Genomic DNA, 24,098 nt, shown 5'->3' on the forward strand with positions numbered 1-24,098 from the left:
TAAAGTAAATCATACACTTGGTAGTGAAGATCAACAAGTACAACTTGTTCCATACTTGGCACAACACATATAACTTGACAGTCGACTGGTCGCATCATTTCATTCTGTCTTTTCTACCATAGTTAGACAGTCTCAGAATAGAATAAATACATAGCTGGAGCTCAAGTTGAAAGTGCCCTTTTTTTTGTTTCTTCTAATAGCAACTAATGAATCATTCAAAGATTTCTGATAAAAAACTTATCTCACAACACATCTCTGAAGAAAAAGACACTAACAAAGAATCAGGAGGAGAAGAACTGAAAAGGCTCAAAGAACTTCTGCAGCAAAGAGACAATGAAATCAGTATCCTTTGTGAGGAAGAAAAATAACATTTGGATTTGAGCTGATCTGTCTACAATGGTTTTTGTGTGTGTGAGATAGGCATGAACTGTGTGGAAGGAAATTCTCTCTACTGACCCCACTGGTTTAAAGCAATTACTCAGTTCCCAACTTCTATGTGGCCGAGCCCCTGCTTTACACCTCCTTCTATTTCAGTTGTGACCCAAACCAAAATCCTGGATCTGAGCACTACTTAGCTTCAGAACTGTCCAACCAAGATCCAAATACTGTGCTTCAGACCACTCCTAAAACACTCTCCTCAAGCAAATTAAAGCTTTTTGTAGAATGGGAAACTCTGATGCTATATAAAGACCAATTTATCACCCTACAAAGAACAGAATTTCCTCTAAGTGTTATTTTTAGCCAGATGAAGTGCTACTTTGGGGGCTGTTGGGCTATTTGCCTTTAGAATAAATAGAAAAGTTGTACTTTTTACATGCAACTTTAAAAATTAAATTAGACCTGAAGCTTTTTGCATATAAAAATATTAAACTTCTCAGACGTGCTTTGTCCATTTCAGTGCCTCACAGAAAACACATGAGTAGCTGCATTGTTGCGCAATGGCTGGAAGTTATTTTTAGCGGGTTGACAGAACTGTGGTCAGATGGCAGCACCACTATGCCCCTAACTTTGTGGCTACTTGGTGGATAAAATTTGAATATGGCAGAGAACTGAAAAAAAAGTTTTTGAGTTTATAGGTAACAGATTCTTTCACAGTTATTAGTAAAAAGCAAACACACTTGCATTCTTTGTGCTCAGCAATTCCAGGTCAATTTTATACGTCAAATGAGAATGGCATTTTACTTTGGGATGTAGCATATTACCAGTCTGAACAGAGGTGGCAGGAAAGCTTCTTTATTTCTGCTCCGTCACAGAAAAAATGTTCATTTTCCAAGATGCACTTTCAATAAATCCAGATATAACACTGACTTATCATTCCTTTTTTTAAAAAAATCATTTTTAAGATCTGCATTCCCAGTAACATTTCTTTCTGAAATAAATTATTTCATTAGTATGAGATTGATAGTGAAAAAAAGCAAAATATCTCTATCTAATGCACTTTTGCTTGATAGATATATATAGCTTGGTTTGCAGGGAAGAAACTTGTGTAAATCCATGTTAGAGTTATATAGGAAGACTATAAGAACTAAGACTTTGAACACAACACTGATTTACAGAGTCTGGAGCGGCTAAGTGACTGTACATCATCATTAGAAAATTAATAACATGTCTAATGTGATGAAGTGGTGAGCAGTATGGAAGCTATTTAGTCAAACTATGAGGTCCTTCTTGCCTATGGTAGCTAGGAGCTATCATAACAACTGAATTGTAAAGTATTTTATTATTACTACCTAGTGCAGTTAATAATATTCCCCAAAGACTACTTCGATTTTCTGCTGTTCATTTAGAAGATTAATTAGGATTAAAATGAATAGCATATCAAAAAAACATATCACAGGGACTCCTGTGGTTTTGGCTGAATGCAATTTTCATCAAAAGCCCTCTACAAGTTGTTAGGTGAAACGTGTTTATACCAAACATACTCCAGTAAATACAATGTTAGTGGAAGAAATTTCCTAAAGACCTCTTCTGCTTTTTAATAAACCTTATTGTGAAAAGCTGACAGATGTAATGCACTTAACAGACTACCTGTAAATTAAGGGGTTTTTTTTCTTTTGTTCTGAAATTTTGCTTATCACAAAATTGAAAAGGGGAGTGTCACACAATGGCAATAAGATACTAGAGTTTTAATTCCTGTCTGTCTGTAAATGCTTTTCTCAGGCATTGATTGAATGGAATCAACAATTGTGGTCAATGTGTAAATTTCAGTAAAATTTAGTAAATTTTACTGTTTAGTAAAAATGAATCTGCTGTTTGGAAAAACTAAAGTGAATTAATATAACTACAAAGAATATGCCTAACTTCAAATTCACATTCACTTATAGGATTCCATAATGTGAATTGTTCCACTTGGAAAAAAAAAAAAAAAGACTTAGGAATAAATGAAGATGATTGTTGCTTTATAAAAAAAAAGGGTAATTAATGATTTCCTTAATGTAACTTCCAGATATTCTGGTAAATATGCTAAAAAAAGGAAAAAAGACAGCAGGAGATGCTCCTTTCCAGGTTAATGCTGCCTCTGCTGGTTGTACAGTCTTGGAGCACTCTCTTCCTATAAACTTGGAAGAAAATCGGGGTCCGTCTAGCTGTTCTAGTATGAAGCAGGCAAAAGATTTCAGCTCTTCAGTTCATAGGCTTCCTTTTCTTTCAAGACAAACAGGTTAGTGTAATTAAGTGAGCAGTTATTAGATTTTACAAATGGTTTACAGCTTGTCATTCAAATGTGTACCAGAACAGGAAAGTTTTATTTTCAGTATCAGCCGTACTGGTCTCTAATTCTGTATTCATAAATGCAGGGATTTAAATTTATAGCCCCTCAAGGTGCTGATGGCTTTTACAATCTGATTTGAATACTCTGTTGAATATCCTGAAAATCCAAGTATACATTTAGTTGCTGGCCCTTGAATCTTTGAACACATTCTCAGAAAAGTGTTTTTTGAGCGTAACTAATTAAAAAGTATTAGAAAATAATAAATTTCTCCTGGAAGGTTTGAAAATACCGAGTTTTAACAAAGAAGAAATCCAATAAAACCAATTTATTTTCTTTTTTTTTAACCTTTCAGCCTAGGAGAGAAATCTTACATTCAAATAAAATGAAATGTCATTAATTATGCTTCTAGCTCTGATACCAGATGGTAAACATGAAACTTTTTGTGATCATCTTTAAGATTTTTAAATATTTATTATACACTTTAGATATCTGGGCTTTATTTAGCATTTTTAACAAACCTTGGTGATTATTTCTATTGTTAAAAAAAAAAGAATATTATTAAGTAAACTGAGACCTTAGTTCCAGAAATGACAAATAGCTCCATTTTTATACATGTGAGTGGCTTTAGTGATATGGTACCTTTCTGGAGCAAGACCTTAGTAAGTGTGAATAAAGTAAAAATTCTTATGCTGATGTATTTTTAAAAAATATATATTTTAATTATTTCTCAAGTGGTTTAATAATTTACATCATTTGCAATCAGTTAGGGCTGAGCATAAATAATGAATTCACTTAGGATAGCTAACGCACTCAACACCATTTTACCAAGTGCTGTAACTCTGTCAGCAGATGAGTACTATTTGTCCATAGGTGACTTATGAAAGGTTTTTCTCTCTTATGGTAAAGCCAGTGTATTGTTATTCATGCTTTATTCTAATTGAGCTGTTTTGTAAAATTTAATAGGTGAGCATATCAAATACTGTTCACTGAAAAAAGAACTATTTGAGACAGATGGCTGGCACAGGGAATCTGCTGCAATGATGAAGTATTGTCTTTGGTAAATCAATGAGTAAATGTAATTGATTCCCATCTTGTTTGGATAATGAGTTGTAAATTAATATCTGTCTGGGATGAGAAGATAGTATGAGTATGTTTTGACATAAGACATTTTTTTTATGCGATTGGATTGCACGTTATATGGTTTTCTCATTCTGAAAGTAGCTGGAAGCTTATTCCCTTCTTTGCACTCCTCTTTTCAATCAGTTTTGAGTCAGGTTGTGATATTCTGTGTCATTTCATGTGGACATGAAAACCATGAGGTCCTCAATAACAGAGATGCTAAGTATGAACATGGAAGTTCTTCCTTTAGGTTCACTTATAGTTAATTTATTTTTAAACTTTTTATTCATGTTGCTTGAGGGTTACAGATAAATAAAAAGTTATTTTTGGACTATTTTAGGTGGCCATATATCTCTGCATTCCTTTAGAGTGGCCTGACATACTGCTACAAACCTATTCCAGTGCAATTGGCAGCATTTGGACTTAACAGCTATACATTACAGAAGATTTTATGTTGTTATAATGATAATGCCTTAAAAAATTATTTGTTAAAACACTTGGGTTATTGTACTCAGGGAATACTTAGAATGGCAGACATTAAAAAGTAGCAGAAACACTGTTAAAAATGTATGTATTAACACAACATGTACAGCCTTGCCAGTGTGCCTTAAATCCAACCTCAGGAGACCAGTTGTCTCTGCAGGAATATAACTGAGTGTCCAGGCTCTTTTGTGCCTTCATGTCTCTGAAAATGACAGTATTTTCTACCTAATATATAAGTATTATTTATTTTTCTCTTTCTTCTATTTCTTACATTTCTGAAAGTAACAAGCTTCAATATTTATCTTCATATTGTGACTGTTCTATTTCAAAATTTTTGTAGACTGGAGATTATATTTTTCAAATCAACTTGTAGTGTTTCCACAGTTTGATTCTCCATTTGTATTAAGAGCCGTGTTTGAGAAAAGTGTTCTACATAACGCTTGTAAACATATGCAGACAGTTCATCAGAAAATGTTGAGAAAGGTCTCACTGTGTACTTATGCATAGTACACATAAAGCCATCATATCAGATGTTGTTTTGCTACAGGTGGAGAATTTTAATGAAATTTAAACAAATTTTTTTAGAATTATTAGAGCTTTTGTAGTCTTTAAAATTACATTTGAGATTTTAGATTTTTTTTAAATGTATTTGAGATTTTAAAATAATATATAAAATCCAGAATGGATAATGACCCAAAGATTAGGAAAAATGAAACAAATATTTGAGAACATGCAGTAATAGTTAGAATAAGGCCAGAGGGCTCAAGAAAAAGAAAAAAAAAAAAAAGTCAGTAAAAAGAAAGCCAGTACTATGACAAGCAGCCTATGCCACAGTAAAAAATAAAATAGAACTATAAATTAAGGATCAATATCACATGAAGAAAAAGACTGTACCCATATGAAGCATTCCACTTTCTTTGTAGGCAAGTTACTGTTTTGAGATCCTTAGCTGCAAAGTAGCATAAAACCTCAAGTGGTTATTACTATTTTTTCTATTTTATTATAAAGCTATGACAGTGCAAAGATACATTGGTACATTCCTTGGCAGACAAAAACTCTTAGCTCTGTCTGCTGGTGGCTAGGATATAGTTCTCTTTCCTATTGGACTCAGACCTGAACACATTTGTACGCTTCAGGCTCAATTAATCCCATTTGTTCTATCGAAGAATGAAGCAAAATATCTTGAAAGAACACCATCTGGCAAAAGGCATAGTGGTCAATTTACATAACAAAATAAGTTATTTGCAAATATGTAATTTTAATACTCTAATATCCAGCACATATGTATTCTCACTTCAGTTTTTCCTTTTAACCTTCAAATTTCTGTACGGATTTGAAAAGCTTTCTCAACATGGTAATTTTCTGACAGCCTGCTGTAGCATTACAGATAAAGTTGTCAGATTGCTGGGAGACATGTGAAAGAATGGGAAAGTTTGATAGGAACCATTGCAAAAGTGTGAAATGTTCTTCTCGGGATTTAGGAATTACCTTAGACCTTGTCAGGACTCATAGCTAATTCTTCTAATATTGTCTTACACTCTTAATACAGCTGCTAAATTCCAGAAACTTACGTTGTCAGCTCCAAAAGTTATAAGTACTGAATCATGCACCTTAAAAGTTTAGACTAAATATTCAAACAATTAGATTCCAGAAGAGTGAGTTGTAAAAGATACAGAGGCATAAGTAATATTTACTGTTAATTTTTTGGAAAATATTCCTCTGAATACTAAATTTTCAGAACTACTTGAAGCCATTCCTGGAATCTGAGTTTACAAAATTTTAGGGATATTTCACTTTATCTTTATAATTAGTAACACAGGATTTAAGTATATGCTTCAATATTTCTATAAACAGCAACTCAAACTGCAAATTATATTCACCAGTTAGTATGTCTTGGGTGAGGGAGTTGTTATAGTGGCTAATTGGAAAGGTTTAACTGTTAAGCACTGCAGTTCTCTCTCCTTACATCATCTGAGCTGGTTATTTATGACAATAAATAACAATATTCAAGCAAATTGTTAATTTCAAAATCCACATAAAGCATCTTCCAGTAACTGTAGACAGATTATTTAATTTAGAACATTTCATTTATTTTGCAGTTGATATATTGTATAGCTTTACTATTTGTTTGCCCAGAAACAGATCTTTACCATTCTGTGATAGAAAAATTTCATTCTGTTACTTTCATGCTAGATGTGATGCTGTTTTGCATCATAAAATCTCCAGACTTACCTGATACTCAGTCTATCAAAAAAAGTAATTTATGCTACTAAATTTATGAAAAGTAATGAATGTTAAGAATACAGGAAGCCTTTGGCAAGCAAAGTTTGTTTCTCTCTATGGCAAAAAATATATTATGTCACAGAACTGCTATCTCTGTGTGGTGAAACTTACTTTTACCACATTTTGCCATATGATCTAGCACCATTTCTGCATTGAAAGATATAGGTTATCATGTTTCTAGTCTATCCTGTCCCAACACTGATTTAAGCAGGAGAAATGCAGCAATACTGTTTCACTGCTAAGGTTGAGGTAATAATCTGTGTTAATAGCAAAATTCTTGTCTTGAGTTCATCACAGCAGTAAACTCCTTGGACCAAATTTGTCCCACAACAGGCTGACTTGGAAGGCGAATGAGTGACTTCTACAACCGTACACATCTATATAGGCATGCCTGTGGTTTTATTTTTTTTAATGTCCATCCCGCATTGAATGTGCATGCTCTTTCGGAAGAAACTCAGTTAATATAATACATCTTCAAAGGCTTAACATATCTGTAGTATTTACTTTCCTATACATTCTGTCTTTCTCCCACCTCCTGTATGCCTGAAACTCTGAATAGCAGCCTTTAACAGTAATGACTGTAGAAACACAATGAGAAACAAAGTCTAACACCCAGATTTGATTTCCAAGTAAGTCTTTGGGTACCATTGTAACATATTTCCAAACTATTAATAAATACTAAGTTCTAGAGAGTTGATTTAATGTTAAATGGTATTTTTTTCTGAACAGGTGTGTCTCTAACTGGTTGTTTAAATATCAGGGATCGTATTCAAAATAATGTTGTTAGCAAAATATTGTTGAACACAAGGTCTGATGCCAGTGGAAGACCTGATTAAGAATGGCTGTAACTGGACATGTGGATTGTTGCTGTGTTTTGTTTGTGCTTTTTTCAGTGTATGTTACAGTCTGTATTAGGATGTTCTTGAAGATTAGAGCAGTGGACTATACAGGTGCAGTGTCCTAGTAATGCCCTAGGTTTCACTGGTGACATTGGGTTACATAGCATTGAATTCTGCAGCGAAAATTATACCAGTTTTCATGCTGACAAATTTGTTTTCTTGGATCCCAAAAGACTTCTTTTTGGAGGGAGTGGTAGGTAGGCTACCTGGAAGCAGTGGAAGGCTGCCTGCTGCTGACGTTTTGGCAAGCCAGCTCCCGTCACTGGGGAGGTTTTATGGATTGCATGAGACAGCTTAGAGTGAACAAACCAGAACATTTTATCCTAGTCCAAGTGTTATACCATAAAAGGGAAGATCTTACTTTTCAATATCCATCTTAATCACAAAAGACTCTAAATTATAAATCCATAACTACATGAGTAAAAGTGAGCAAAACACTCTTAACATACTCAGTAGCTGCTGTTATTTATTGCATTATAATATCATTTATAAATCTGAAACAGACATAACTCTCTGGCTATGAATTTAATTTATGTTTCAGATGAGCATTCCGGAAAATGCAAAGATGATTTATTGGCACAATAACCTGAGCTTTACAAATTCTTCAATGATTTTATTTGTAATACAATGATTTAGTTCATCATAAAGTGTCCACTGCAGCTTTAGTTTTATTCATGATTCATATCTGGTGGAGATATTGTATGTCAAGTACAAATTCAAATGTGGAACTATATATAATCTTTCTCAGGAGATGTTGTCAATTATTACAAATTAGTAGTTTTAGGATAAATCAAAGTATGGATGAACCTGGCAAAAAAAAGAATAAATCTGACTTATACACATCACTGGAGTGATAAACATTTTGTTGTATTTTTTTTATCATATTATATCACCTCTATTGTACAGATAAGTCTTATTTTGATATAGATCTCAGACTGCTGCTTGCTTTTAGCATAATTCTGTCAGTGTAGGAGATGCATGATTTCATTTTTCCTCCTGCTGGATTTTTTTTTTCTCCTGAAATATAAACAGTTTGGTTACCAGAAAACAGTGTGAATATTGTGACATTCAGAGAACACAATAAATGTCAGTGAGAGCTTCAAATACTTGTATATGCTTATGGGCTTGAGAAAGATTATTTTGCTCTCACCAAAGATTTTATTAGGATCATGTTTTGACCATTTTTGGCCACTTTCTTTACATTTCATTTAGAAGTTGTGAGGGTTTTTTAAAAGTTTCTTTAAGAGGTTACCTGCTGTTTAACCCATTCAGGGTTTAATATTACTTTTGGCTAGGCACTATGCAAGCATGTACAAAAAAGAGCATTCCTCCTGAAGGGCTGACAAGCTGACTAAAAGGAAAGGTGAGAGATGGCTTGTATCAATAGATGGTGATTATAAATAGAGAGAAAGTAGTGATGATAACACACCAACTGCTTAATTCTGAAAGCTAAATATTTTCATCTTGTATTAAGACTTCTCAAAATATTTATCTTGCATATTTTACATATTTATGTTGTATTTTGAGGAAAAAGCTTCCTTCTATTGTTGGAAAACCCACAGAAATCTCCCTAATGGAAAGAATTGACTGAGGTTTTCTATCAGAATCTCTTTTGTGTCCTTCGGTTCAGAAAAAGGCAGGTCTCAACCCTCTAGAAAAATTAAGTGCTTAGGAAGCCTATATGTTTCTTGGAGTCTTTTCTGTGTCTGGTGCTGCTTTGGGATATCAGGACAGACTCTTGGCACTGTGCTCATGACAGATCTTTTGTCAACAAACAGATGTACCCATTTTATTGCTATTTGGTCAGCAAAAGAGCTCACTGGTGCATTGAGAATGTTGTTCAGTCTTGCTGTTGATCTTTGTTATTAGTCAGAAAAGGAAGTATGTGCTACATTTTCTGTTACAGGTCCTGAAAAAAAGTATATACTCCATTTGCTCTCCAGTTGAGCTTCTATCAGGTCTTAGTAAGATGTAGTGAATATTTCATTGATGCTGTTAAACTTCTGTAACTAATATTTAAAATAAGACATGCTGTTTTGCTAATTTCTTAAGCATTAAATGTTTTCTGTAATGTAAAGTGATTATTTGCTACAATAAATTTTTCATTATTGCCAAGTTTAAGGACCAAGCAGGAAGTATCAGACTTCACTGCTTAAGGTTTAGGTATTTTAAAAAGCCTTCAAAATGAATTCAGCAAATGTTAGCAGCATATGCTTTTGAACAATTTTATGGGGCTCTATTTCTGGTAAGTTTAACAGTTATTTTCTGGTATTTCAGGTCACAAGGTAAAACATGTATTGTATTGCTAAGGCTCCAATTTATGTCATAAATTTGAACATGTCTGTTTTCAGGCACATGTTTTGTAGCATGTAATTGTGGGAATTTTTTAATTTGTCATGTGCTTTATATATTTTGGTATCTGTGTCTTGAAGATCACAGGTTTATTTCCCTTTTTAACCTTATGAAATGAAAAAAAAAAAAGTAAACATTAAAATTCAAAGTAGTTTCTAGAATAAAATTCCTTTCTTTAAAAGTACATTGATCGCAATAAATACCAAGACGACCAACTCTTGTGAATTTATAGGAGACTTGACTGACTTCTGAGGTTTGTTTTTTTGGTTTGTTTGGGGTTTTTTCCAAAATTATTCTATCTGTACAGCTTCCAAGACCTTTATTTTGTTGGGATTCACAGTAAGTCCACGGTGAGTTTTGTTTGAGTGAGGAGTTCAAACTGAACTTACTGAGATTAGTGAACAGTAAAAACTGAATGTGTTAAGAAGTTTCAGTCTCTGTGGAAATAGCTATGTAAGCAACAACAGATGACTATTCTTTGTTACAAAGAAATATAAATACATGTTGTAAGATTTAAAGTGAGCTCTTGCAATTGGTATCCCATGATAAAGCCCTGTGTGTTACGATTTTTGTCATCTTAACTAAGTGTTTATAAATATGAACATAGAGTTATTTTTAGGAGATGAAGCCCAGATTTTGATTTTTGGAGCTAGGTCTCCATTTGCAACATCAAAGGCAGGTTTTGTAAGTTGTAAGGATTTAATGAGAGTAGATCATTATAGTACTTTCATTAATTTTTCACAAACATTGAAACTTAATTATCTTCTATATTGAAAATGCTGTTATGTAAAACCACTTACTGTTTATATGACCATCAACAGCTTTTTCTTTCTCCACATTTATCTAGTTTTACAAAAGATTTCTGGTTTTTCTAAGATGCCCGTCATGTCTTTCTTTCCACTTCTCAGCTGGGAATCTCTTCTGATGTGGAACGTATGTTTGGAAGCTTGTTAAAGATGCTTTTGGCAGTTTTTATTGCCTTCCTCTTGAGTCTGTTTAGATGGGGAAACTTTCCAGTATTTCTATGCTAGTTTACTGTTCCCTTATCCAGATTAGTCTGCTGAAATGTAACCTAGTGTTCCCTGGAAGTTCTCTACTATTTCAAATCTTTTTGGCTTCCTGATTCATTGGCCATATTTTGTCTGTCTGAAAATGCTATTGGATCCTTCAGACTAACTCCTTAAAGATGTTTTTGGGTTTGTGACTGAAGCACTTCAACTCTTGATATTTTAGAGGTAAAATATACTTCTGAAAGTTTCTGTGTACTTGAAGGGTGATTGAATTCCTTTATATATTGACTGTCATGTTTGGCAAATACATCTGTAAAACTTCTTCCATATTTTTATTGCTATGAAAATCAGTCCCAAGAGACTACAGTGCCTTTTAGTAGAGTCACTATGTGCACATTTGTATGCATATGGGTAATACAAAAGACTAGAAGGTATTCCTATTAGCTTAATCTTTAGATATTTCTGTGCAGATACTGCTAATTCTGCTAAATAATAGCATAGTCTAGAGTTCTGTTTTGCTTTTGTTTGTGTATTTAATCTAAAAACTGCCTTTTCAGATCTTGTTCGTAACAGAAATAGATAGTCTTGTGAGACTGCTCTCACTGTATTTGAATATAAAAGCAAACTAGAAATTACTGGAAACATCCCACAAACCCCTACTTTTTCCTGGTATTTGCAATATATTTAACAGGTTTCATACAAATGTTTCAGGCCAATTTCATGCTTCTGTTATTGTACAATTTTTCCAGTGAAGTTGGTGGAGCTATGACTTTTTGCCTCAGTGAGAATGGGGTCTCAAGTTTTGGATGCTTTTTCTGACAGGATCTAACGTTGTACAGTTCACTTATCTCTGATACATTGTCCTTTGGTCTCTTAGGTTTTAACTCTGGAACATCTGTTTAGTAACTGTGCCTTTGTTCTGTTTGTTTTCAGCCACTGTTCAGAAACATACTTGTAAAAGAATAGCGTTATGTTAGCAGGGGGTTATCTAGTATTTAGGTTACTTTGAGAAAATTTGGACCACTATTGTCTTTTGCGTGAAAGAAAAGAGTAAACATTACTGGAGGTAAGGTGATATTTGGTTTTCCATTACGTTATGCACTAAGTTTGGTAGCCTTTACTTCTAGGGTGGGTAAAAGCTCTTACTGATTTTCATTGCAGGGCTGGTCTTGCAAATCTGTGGCTGAGATGCTCTGCTGTAACCATCTAATAAGCTACATTGAAAACAGTCTTTAATCTTTTTATTCCTAGAGGCAGGTGGGAGCTGGTCTAAGACTTCTATCAGTTAAGTAAAATTTGAAACTGGTTTGATTGCATAGATTTATACAACAATTTGAAGCGATTATGTATAAACTTATGTGCAAACATAGATCCTTGAGATGTTTGTAATAATGGGCCACTCTCCTGAAGCAAATGTGGTATGGCTAAAGAAATTTTTTAATGTTGGTAAGCATTTAGCAGGAATTCCAGTTCTTCAAACCACTGATATCTGACTCTGATACATTGAATGGTGGAAGCTCATCATGACAAAATTCTAAACTACTTTTGTATTGTATTACAGTGCTTATGAATAATTTTCTCCCACTTAGTAGTTTTTCTGTTTTCCTGTTTTTCAGTTTTTCCTGATAATATGATTTCTATAAGTGAGTCATTTGGTGACTGTTGAGCAAAATATTTGCTGAAAGAATTTGTTGTTGTTGTTAATGATGCTATGCCAAATACTTGCACAAATAGTCATGCTTGTAGTATGAGACCCCTACCTAATTTTCAGCATACTTTTACTAGACCTGCTAGTCTAAATTTCTAATTTTCTAATTAGAATTAATTTCTAAAAACTAAATTTCATCTTTTGCTGTCTTTTCTAGTGTCCTAATCATCAGTCTAGTTTCCAATCATTTTCGATAATCAGTATTCTCAGTCTTTTACTTTATTTTGTCTTGAGTGTAACAATCTCTAGCCTTTTCCATTTGGTCATCTCCTGGCCCTCGAACTACTGCTGCCTCTTTGCGTTGCTAAACTTGCTTACTGGTACTATCTTAATATTTTTACTGTTTATTGTAATTCTGTAATTCTTCAAATAATGATAGTCTCAAAAACTATATTCTGAAGTTCACCTCTAGGCAAAACTAACAAAAAAAAGTAATCTGAAAATCTGATGCTGTTAATATTGGATGCCATGCATGCCTTTGAAACCTTCTGCAATTTCTTTTATTCTGCCTATTACAATGTAACTATTGCTTTCTGCTGCCATTTTAGGCTTTCTATTACCTAGAGATAAAAGCCTTTAAGAATATCAGCTTACCATGTTGGAAGTAACAATAAACTTCCTTAAAAATATGAACGGAGAAATTAACTTCTTTAATATTAATAATACGTATTTGCACACTATTTTAGGAAAGCACTGTCTCTCTTTTGCTTATTCCTTAGCAGAAATCAAACCAGTTTCTCCATATTTATGTCTCAATAGAGAGAATACAAAGATGGAGAGTCTGGTTTATCATATCATTAGTTCAAGATTCTTTAATCTTTGGCTTTAAAAACTTTCACTGTCTAAGTGAGATTGATATCTTGGCATCCTTTAGGGTTTGTACATATCTTGATTTATTCTGTCTTTAAAGAAAAGGCAGATTCATGCAGGATTTTTTAATGAAGAGCTGGAGCATTTCAACTGCAATGCTATCTTCTCTTTGCATTGGTTTATACTTCCTGACATTATCTTTAGCTCACATTTTCAAGCTTGTTTTTTCCTTTTGTATTTATGAGGCTGCAGGGATCATTTCAAAAAGGAAATACTTGCAAACGATATCATATGAAATACAAATAAAACTATGTGCATCTAAAATGTCAATGAAAGGGATTTAAAAATAAAGTTTGAAATACTAACTGCAATTCTCTCTCAAAATCACTGTCTTTAAAACCATGAAGTCAATGTGCAATTAACCTTTTATAATCCAGAGGATATCACCCAGAATGTCTCCAACTGACAAAGTGACAAAGAGATAAAAACCTTATCTTGAAAAGATTTTTCTTTTTGAAAGTGTCTGTGTATCTGTTTTCCCCAAGAATAAAACTAAATGTGTTTTCCAGTCCTTGTTTACAATGTATCTGCTTTCAGAGGACAAGCAGTAAGAGAACATAACCTTAGATGTTATTTGTGGGTTTGTGTTACTTCTGATGGATGAGTTTTGTCATGTATTCTGCAAATTTGTATGTCTGTTTTCAGGAGATCTCATTGGAGCCTTTTATATTTAAATTGCCTTAACAGCTAGCTTAACTTTTTTATACTTTCTTTTCTTTTTCTTAAGAATTTCAAAACCTTCTCTTACAGTAAACACAGCACAGAGAAAGCTGTACTGTGATAGAGAATTGTTTGGGTTTTTTTTCTTATTAAGTGCTTGTCACATCTGACTGCTAAACTGCTGATATCACTCACTTTTCCTGTGAGGCTTGTATTCCTGAAAAAAAAATAATTAAAAAAATCTAAAAATTCATAGCAATACATCGAAATAGTACCTAGACATGGCTGTTGTAAGGACATGTTCCTGTGCCACTGCAAAAACAGACAGCAGCAACCCTTCCTGGGGACAGAAGTGCTCGAAGTATCTGCATCAGTTCCAAGGTCAGATGCCTCACAGGAAGGTATAAAACTCCAACACCAACAGCTGTTTCAGTAACTTGTGGTTCAGTTTGCTTTCTTGCTGATGTCTGCTACTTAAGAGTTTAGCTGCAGTGCTAAAGCACAAGACTGAATATTTCTTCCAGTTTTCAGTTGCTATGATGATGCTATATATGTACCTGGCCAATCCCCTTCTGGTTTCTTAAGGGCCATGTGCATATTTAAAATGATAAGTACTTTGACATTTATAACTAAATCTTTTAAATGCTTGTTTTCTGGGCACAACAGCTTCCATCCCATCAAGGCCTGATGATCAAAACATCCACATGGTTTAAAGAGGGTAGCACAAGGTATCTTATCTCCCACTCTTGGCAGGGGGTCTAGAGTCTGGGGGTGTAGCCTTTAAAGCTAAGAAGGTTAATCACAGAAAGGGTAAGTGCTTAGAAGGTGAGTAGGTCCAAGGCAGTCATGAGATTCATTGTATCATTGCATAACCAAGCAGGATTTATTGTCAGGGCTTCTGTACACCACTAATGCTGTTTTAATCTTTGAGCGAGTACATACAAGCATGTTGTTGTTACCCTATAATGTCAGTTGGACCTCATCACGTATTGAACCTTCATTTAATGTTTTGTTACTTTGTGAATTAGTGCATGCATTTATCCTTATTTTTTTTAAAGGCAAGTTTAAGTCAAAAGGATCTCTTCCCCATGCTTATCTTCCCTCATGAATCATTGCAGGTTGCTCTCATGTGTTGTTCTTAGGCATGTCTTTGAATGAATTTGAAGTTAAATAAGGCTGGATATAAAACTTCAGGTCTTTCTCAGGGTAAAAAGGCCCTGATACAGGCTTCTGAACTTTCTGAATACCTGCTGAATGAATTTCAGTAAGGACTGTAGATTGGAATGTGACATGTTTGATTTTGATTAAAAATTTTAACATACGCTTCTTTGAGATTGAGATTTAAATGAGGATTAACACATCCACCTCAATCCAGATGATTATTATGCAGCATTATGGGAACAATGTGAAGAACTAGTCAGAGCCTACAGTACCACTTTTGCTGGGAAAGAGATGAGGAATAAGAGAGACTGTAGGTTGGAGGTTAGCAAGATCTGAGCTACTAGGGAATGAGACGTGAGCCCAAGAGAATTATTGAATGGAAAATGGCTAAAGAGAAAAGACAGTAATACGTGTTTTGAAATGACACGTACAATGAAACAACAATAGTTGGGAAATGACTGCTTGTCACCCTTAATTAGCCGCTCCCCAAAAAGAACTGAAGGGTCAAAGACAGGGGCCTGACGTGGGGCATGTTTTAGATTTAATGGAGCTTCATTAAATCAGGCAGGCTGTAGGACAAAGTTACAATTTTTAACTGCTGCATATCTAATTGTAGTCCCTTAGGCAATTTTTTTAGTTTTTAAGATAAAGAGGTTGGTCTGGAGTGAAAGCAATCAAATTAATAACAGATTACTTTTTCCTTTATAGATACTTTTAATCACTTACTATAGAAAAATTATGTTGTTACGGTCAAAGACCTGACTTTGTCATAATGCACATTGTGCAGGGCAAGGCCTGGTGAAACACCTGTTAACAAAGTTCAACAAAATATAATTCAGTCATCAACAGCATTTTCAGTTCATCTGATGAATATCATGTATATGATGCTTTTCTGTTACAGCAGCCCATGTGTTTGTTATAGACACTTTCTCATAAAACTTCCCTTTTCTCTCTGCTACTGAATGAGGTGTAAATAGCGTCAATGCCAAATGTAACAATGACTATGTTATGCCATGTTCGAATCAATGGTCTCTTTGCAGACTTTCCATGAGTTACTCTTCACAGTGCATTCACGTGCTAGGCAGTACAGAGAGAAGAAAGGAAAAATAGCAGAATACCAAAAATGGAATATCAGGTCATGGATGAAGTAGTTGGTGTGTTTGTTGTTTGGAACCTGTTTGATGCTATTTTTCCTGACAAATGTAAAATTGAATTTATTATTACTGGACTGTAATACTTTAAGCAGTCAAATATATAACACTGGCATACAGTTCTAGAGCTAAATTGAGTTTTTGTGTGGCTGAATGGAATGCCCATCTTGGTTGGATTGAAAAATGTCATAAGGCTTTTTTTACCCAAGCATTTCTGCCAAGTGCGTACAGGAAGTGGCTTTGGCAGTTATATCCAAACAAGTAACTTCATTTCCTGGAATCTGCTTTTTTGCAAAATGTGGTCTTTAGGAAAGAAAGTGTAAAGAGGGATGTTAAGGGGTAGAGGAAAGATCACCCCTAAAAGCCTCTAAAAAGAAGTTTGCTCTAATTGTCGAACTCCATTTTTTTCAAGATATAGTCACAACTGCATCATATAATTTATTTTTCAAATTGATGGAGAGTAGATGTTGTCAGGTATAATTATTAGTTGAAAATGAGACATAAGTTGATGTAACATTAAACATATTCTGCTAAAAATATGAAAATGTTATCTGGTTGGTCAGGTGCTATTTTTTTATGTGATTGCAAATTCATCTTATTCTAGTCTAACTTCCTGGATTTAAATAGCAGTTTATTTTTTTCCTTCTCTCTTTTTTTTTTTTTTTTTTTTTTTCCCCCTATTTTCTTAAGGTTGCTATCCTGAATACTTCAGTAACAGTGGCTGCCTATAATATAAGTGTAGCCTTCATCTTCCTGTGCTCTTAATCTTAGGGTCAAATCGTAGATTTTTTTCAGAGGCTTGAAAAGCAGTAGTTGAAAAGCTGTTTTGTAATCAAATGTTTTTTTAAAGGGTTATTGGAAATTAGGGTCTATATCAGAATTGCTAATAGGGAAAACAGTGCATTGAAAAATGTAGTAGCAATGAGTCATACTGTGATGCATCAGATGGGAATCTTGAAAAAATTACCATTTTATTATAAATAATATTGCAAAACCCTAAAGTTTAGCGAGAAAAGTAGAATACTTATGACAGAAGAAATCTTAGTGTCAGAAAAAAAAATGCTACAAAGTTCAGAGGTGGCGGAGAAATCAGAATATATCTTTTAATATTAGATTTAATTGGATACTAATAGAGAGAAAATATATGAAGCTACTTAGTATAGCTTGATTTATGTAGAGTTTTTTTCAAGTCATTAACGGTTCTTTTAGTGGATGAAGAGACAAGAAAAAACACTTTGGAAACACAAGTAAAGTTAAGCAAACATTTTGTATACTGTTCCCAAATGGCAAAGGCTGTGCTTGCCATGTCATAAATAGCAGATGCAGTAAATGTAAATGGGGTGGAAGCTTTGCCTTTCCCTTTTTATTTTTTATACTTCTTTCGATATTTATTCTTCATGTAATCATATATAATTTGGCTTTGTAATGTTCATATTTCATTACTTACACAGAGAAACTGCATGCAGTTGTCTTATTTGCAGTATTGTTCACTGACTCCTTGTGCCAGTCTTGTTATTCTTAAAGAAATGAAACTTCTTAGTAAGAATATTTCCCAAATAACGTATGAGCTTCTGTTAACATTTGCTTTTGTATGTTTCTGATTTTTTACTGAATACTTGTGATAAAGTGTATTGTCTGACTGAGGTTGTTAGCTGGCTTGGAATCTTATTGGGTTTTGTTTGCCATATTTTTCCTTCATTTTCACTATTGTTTGCATGCTTCTACTGCTGTGTGGGCTTAAATTATAAATAAAAAAAATCAGCTTTCCATTGCATTGTAGAGGCATTGAATACATTGCATTGAATAAGATCCCAGACTGAGAAGCAGGGCATCTGGTTTTTATTTCAGTCTTTATAATTTACTAAGTTTGTGAACTTATACAAGTGACCTCATCTCTCTGAACCAGTTTCCTCAACTGAAAAATAAATTAGGGTGGCTTATCTTTCTTGATCACTTTGAGACTTCATGTTCAAAGGCCATCTTTAAGTGCAAAATCTTGTTTTTCTAACATTGAGGAGCAGATGAAATGATTTGTGAAAGTAAGACAGTGAATTAGAAGCAGAAACCAATATAAAACCTTGGAAGTCTTGACTCTTATTTTCAACACAGTGGCAACACAGTTCTTGAAATTACTTCTCTTTATTGATAGCTAATTTGTTTGAGAAGCTTCTTTGAAAATCTAGGTTATGTCGGCTACTTAAAATTCTGTGCAAGCGTGGGTAAGCATTTCTATTTATAGTATATTTGATACTGTAAATTCTAAGAGTAAGCTGCATACAAATTATTTCATGCAAAGCTATCTCTGCTTGCTCAGTCAAAGAAAGCAAAGTACTCTAAGAGAGCTGGGAAAGTTCTGAGTGTTAAAATGATGGGTTTTTTATTATGAATCCTTTCTTTTGCAATACCTCCCCACTTTGATCACCTCTATTTATGCCATTTACATCCAGCTTTACCTCTGGGGAGAGATAATTCTAAATATTTCAGAAATTTCCTTTAATCTTTAAGCGTACAGAGAGAGATAGTGACATGAGTTTGAATAATGGCCAGTGTTTGGGTACTGAAGGAGAATGTCTCAGTTTTGTATCAGGAGCATTAAAACAACTTTACAGAAGGGAATACTAGAAGAAAAAGTCAGAGTCCCAGGCAGACATCCTTTTGATTTTCAGCAGGATTATTTAATTAACAAAAGCCTAATACAAGAGCTCATGGCTCTAAGATACAGCATGTTTAATAGTGAAGTAGGTTTGTATGACAAGGAATTTACATAATATATTGTCCCATTTTGATCTACAGGAAAACAAGCAGTTTAAAGCCATCAAATAAACATACCATACATGGCATTCGGGAAGAATTATGCTATTTTTCTAGTGAGAGTCACTTATTTCAACAGATTTCCAAGGGGTAAAAACACTCTTAATTCTATGTCTTGTCATAAGCAGATTTAGATCTACAGAGGTTATTGGTGCAAAAATTATCTTTTGATCCTTTGATGCATATTAATCATAGAGTTCAGTTGGTTACAAATTTTGGTTACAAAGGAATTGAAAGAAGCAGGAATTCAGTTTCACACTGGGAATTCTGCCAGTCTGAAATGGAATTTCACTCAAATAGTTTACATGACATTGGGGTTTTTTTAAGTGAAGTTCCCTAATCGAGCAACTGAGACCACTGAATTTTCACCAGAAAACCTCCGCTGTATAATGTGTCAGAGAGACAATAGGGGAGTCTTGCCTCTGTGAGCCATCAGCTTTGCTATTAATATCACTGGGTCAAGAATGCCGTCAGTTTTGATTAAACCAAGGGGTTTTCCACTTACAGAAACAAAAAATAAGTAAGATGCAGGAGAAGCCAAACTACATGACTCTTTTTTTCTTCTCAGTTTTAATACAATAGAGTTATTAGGCATCATAAGAATAATTACAGTTTTCTTTTTCTCTTTTTATGTACTGTGAATACTGTAGTCAGAATAACTAAAGCTGACAATAAATTAGTAGGAGCAGACTGTAGAGAACATTTTAAGGATGTGAAATGTGTTGCATGTTGTAGCACAATTGTATACATGTTTTATAAAAGAAAAAAAATTGTATTTTAAATGACGAAGGTTGCCTTCTAATATTATAGATTTTTTTATTATTATTTTTTTTACTTGTTCATTGTCAGGAGGGAAAAAGATTTTGCATCTCCATGCTTATCCATGTGTGCATGTACATATGTTAGCTGTCTTTCTGATTCCTATGAACATACATGGGGAAAAAAATTCCAGCACATGTTTAATTCACAAGATCAGGAATTTAGCTTCTAAATTAATTTACTTTCTATCACCAGTGTTGAGGATGGCAAAAAAAATGTGTAATTGGGTAGTGTAGGTACCCTTCTAATAGCAAGTGATCTGTAACTAGTATAATCTTGCCAAGGCTCATAGAATTTAAATGATAATATATGTTTCTATAAATAGACATCCTCCAATAACACAAAAAGAGAAATGGTCAAGAAGTTGCTAAAGATGCACTGGCAGGTTTCTGGAAGACATTCTGTGAATTATTAATGCAAATGGATGTTGCCAAATCCTAGGCTTTATTTTACCACACTGCAGTATCAAATTGCTCTCTGACATATTTCTTGAGGAATGATTAGTGCACATAAAGGCAAGGAATGACTATTTTGCTGAATGTGGATATTTATTGTTATGGCAGCAGGATTTACTGTTAATGGGATAGACTACATCAACCCTAAGTGCAGGGTAGAAGGCACTTCCTGCCTCAAGGGACAATTTAAGACGGAAATTTCATCAAAAAGATTAATTAATTTTACCGTGGTGAGGTTTCAGGGATTAAATTTGGAGTTAATATGTACACTTGTTTCAAAATGGTATTTGTAAACCTTGACATGATTATTTTTAATGTTTTCTCTGTGGACAGAAAATAATGTGGATAGCACAGATCTTTTGGTCAACTTAGCAGTAATTATGAGATCTCAGCTGTCTCTGCCTGTTCATTCTGCCTTTGGTAAGACAGAAATTAATTCTCTGCAGTGGACCTGCCCTCAAAGAAGATACCTGAATTGTTCCAGTTGCCCAATATCCATGGTGGGATTTCACCTGCAGAGTATGGGAGACTGGGAATTTACTGTCCGGTAATTTTACAGTGCTCATTGCTTTTTGACTCAAAGCTCAAAATATAAAAGTTTATTTTCATTAAGTAGTAGCCTCTTTATTCAAATCCATTATGATGTATTTAACATAAAAACCTCACTCCCAATTTTTGGCAGCAGCAATAGTGTAAGCCCTGTTCATGACCAGTGTCATCCGTGTGGTGCTTTCAGTGTGTTGTATGCCTGAGGTTTTCAGGTGGAGTATTAATTTTTAAGGAATGCATTCCGCTTGTTTCCTTTCTATTCCTTCTCCCCTCTGGGAGCAGTACTGTGGTTACACATAAAAGCTGTTCCTCATTCACCATGCTAGAGTGGGTGTGTCGTGCACCAAAAATAGATGTGCAAAGAGAAGGTCCAGGTGAGTCCCCGGACTGAAGGGAAGAGGTGCTGAGATCTGGCCGCAAAGGGCTAGACATGCTATGTAGTAAAGAATGCTCCATTTTTAGCTATTTCAAGATGACATGACTACTAGTGGGGAGCTCTCACATTCAGTCTTATTAATTTTAAACCTAGAGATACCTATATAATTGAGTGTATGTTTTCACAGTAGTATTGGAAACCAAAGATTCTATTTAAAGTGAAGTTTTGTGTTTATTTGTGCAATGCAATTCTTTTATCTTTTTTGCAATGATGCACTTCAAAATGTACCGCAGTGAAGTTTGGGAAAATGTCAGACAGAAATTACACCAATGCTGAGTTAAAAATAAGTTTCCAACGGGGAACTTAACATTCCTTTTTAAAATTATATCTTCAGTTTTAAAAGTAAAGTGTTTAAAGTATTGCTTCTAAATCAGATGGGTTGTTGAAATCCTATTGGATGGCTTTTTTCTAGATGTTTCTGTCTTCTGTGAGGAGTGCTTGTGCCAAAAGGAATAAACAAGGATATTTGCTTGAATTCCAGAAATACTTCTGTAATATTAATGAAATGTCTCAAGCATTTTTTATTTCCTTTAAGCAATCTAAAGTAAGGACACCACAAAAACATAATTATTACCACACATTACTTTTAGTCTTATTACCACACATTACTTTTAGTCTTGAAATATGCAATGAGGTTTTTGCTTGTATCATTTTGTGTTTACATATTTGTCCTTATACATAGGAAGTCCCAAATTTATCACACACAAGTTTTCAGAGGCCTTTAGCTGATGCATAGGAGTGAGTGGTGCAATACTAACTTTCATTGATCCTCATAGCACTTTAGCCCAACTTCCTTCCATCCTCCTTCACTCTGAGCAGACATTTAGGTGTTACGTTTCTTTTTAATTAACTCAGTTTTTTAACTGCACAAAACAGGAAGTTACACATTTCGAGTATTCCATTTATTATATATCAACACTAAGAAAATAATACATCCACACAGTTGACATTCTGCAGCTGTCCTGTGGCTTCACAATGACAATTTTTAATCTCTGTTGTTGTAAAATTGCCAGAGCGAAAGTACTGTCATACTTAAACTGAAGAGGGATATCAGTGAATACAATCAGATGATAGGAATTCTGTTGTCACACTAGGAACTTAGAAGCATATAAGTAGATATTTGGTACCAATAATTAATGTCTTATTAATTTATAACCAGAAAGAAAAATCACCTTTCAATGGCTTAGCTGTCATAGAGTTTGTTTTCAGTTATATATATGGTGACAAAGTCTGTTTCCATCCAGTGTACACGATTATTTCTCTGCATAGGTTGATATATTAGTGAAGTCTGATAACATTTTTATTAAAATGCAACTTTTCAAAGTTTTTTGTAAACTGTTGTGTAAAGAAAGCCGCGGATCTATCCTAGAATTTTTTGAGCCTTAGCTGTATTGGAACAATGGTAAAAGAAGCTGGAATTTCTCTACCATGCAATCCCACTTGCATCTAACACATGGCTCCTCAGCAGTCTTCCTTGAGGTTTTTATAGGTACATATCCTCTTCCAGCTGAGGTTAAGTTCCCTGACTGTTCATAGCTGCCAGACTTCCTGCTTCTGTCCTATCCACCTTTCTGGGCTTTGTTAGGCTAGCAAAGACTTACCATTTAAAATACATTGATAAATTTTGAGTGAAACCAGTTAGGGAGTACTCACATGAACAATTCTGCTAGCCAGTGTGGCAGAGGAGTGGAGATGGCAGGGGGTGGAAGTAGATGATCTTTATGGTCCTTTTCAACCCATTCTATGATTCTGTGAATGGCTGGAAAGTTTTTTTCAGAACTTTTTCTTCTGTGAAATCACAAAAGCAAAATTCTTCAGCAAGCACAAAATGGAAGTGTGATATATGTCCATGGCTGGAGTTCCCATGTAGAAAGGATATTTTTATACATGAAGAAGTTATGACAAATAATACAGGGGTTTGGGGCTTTTTGTTTTGGTTTTGGGGTGGGTTTTTTGGTGGTACAAAAAAAAAACTCCTCCAAAAGGATTGTTCTGGGAGAAGGAATACATGATTTTGTGGATTACATAGGCAAAATAAGATAAAATCAAATAGCATTAACTGCAAAGTCATGAGTTTAAGATGTAATGAAAGAATTGTTGCTTATTAGCTCAATTAACAAGTCATGGGTAAGATTTCATTTAGAATGTCATGTTTACATGTAAGCACCTTGAATTAAATAAAAAAATCAACCTGAGTCAATAGCTGAAAAGAGTCTTTTTAAGAAAATGGAAGTGTTGTTTTATAACAGGTTTTTTTATGGTATACAAAGATTTGGTGTTTACAGTTCCATTCTTCAAGATAGATTTTTATATTATTTTTTTTAAATTCAGAATAAAATACATATGGTCAAAAGCATTTTAAAATTAAGTAAAAAGCCTTTGACAGATGAGGAGAGTTGACAGTAATGAGCTGAAGATTTAGCTAAAAGTAGCTAAAAGATTTGTAAATAACAATTTGATAATTTTTTTTAAAAGCTGAAGTGAAAATTCAGGAAAGAAGCCAGTCAATTTGTTCTATGTATAAGTCCAGGTCCCATTTTTATCTCCTCCTTTTCTACTTTGGCTCCTATTTCAAAACGATTACAGATAAAAATTGAATATATGTATGTATTACAGGGACTG

At 34.0% G+C, this 24,098-nt stretch overlaps 1 protein-coding gene across 1 annotated transcript in view; it reads left to right on the forward strand.

Moving 5' to 3' along the window:
* The window catches only part of KIF6 (kinesin family member 6), a 158,356-nt gene that overhangs the window by 68,108 nt on the left and 66,150 nt on the right, over nt 1-24,098 (forward strand). The window contains 1 exon segment of the mRNA XM_056357424.1: nt 201-351. Coding sequence (XP_056213399.1) covers nt 201-351 — 151 coding nt within the window.

The sequence above is a fragment of the Falco biarmicus genome, chromosome 12 (genome assembly GCF_023638135.1).
Source record: "Falco biarmicus isolate bFalBia1 chromosome 12, bFalBia1.pri, whole genome shotgun sequence".
NCBI classification, from domain to species: Eukaryota; Metazoa; Chordata; class Aves; order Falconiformes; family Falconidae; genus Falco; species Falco biarmicus.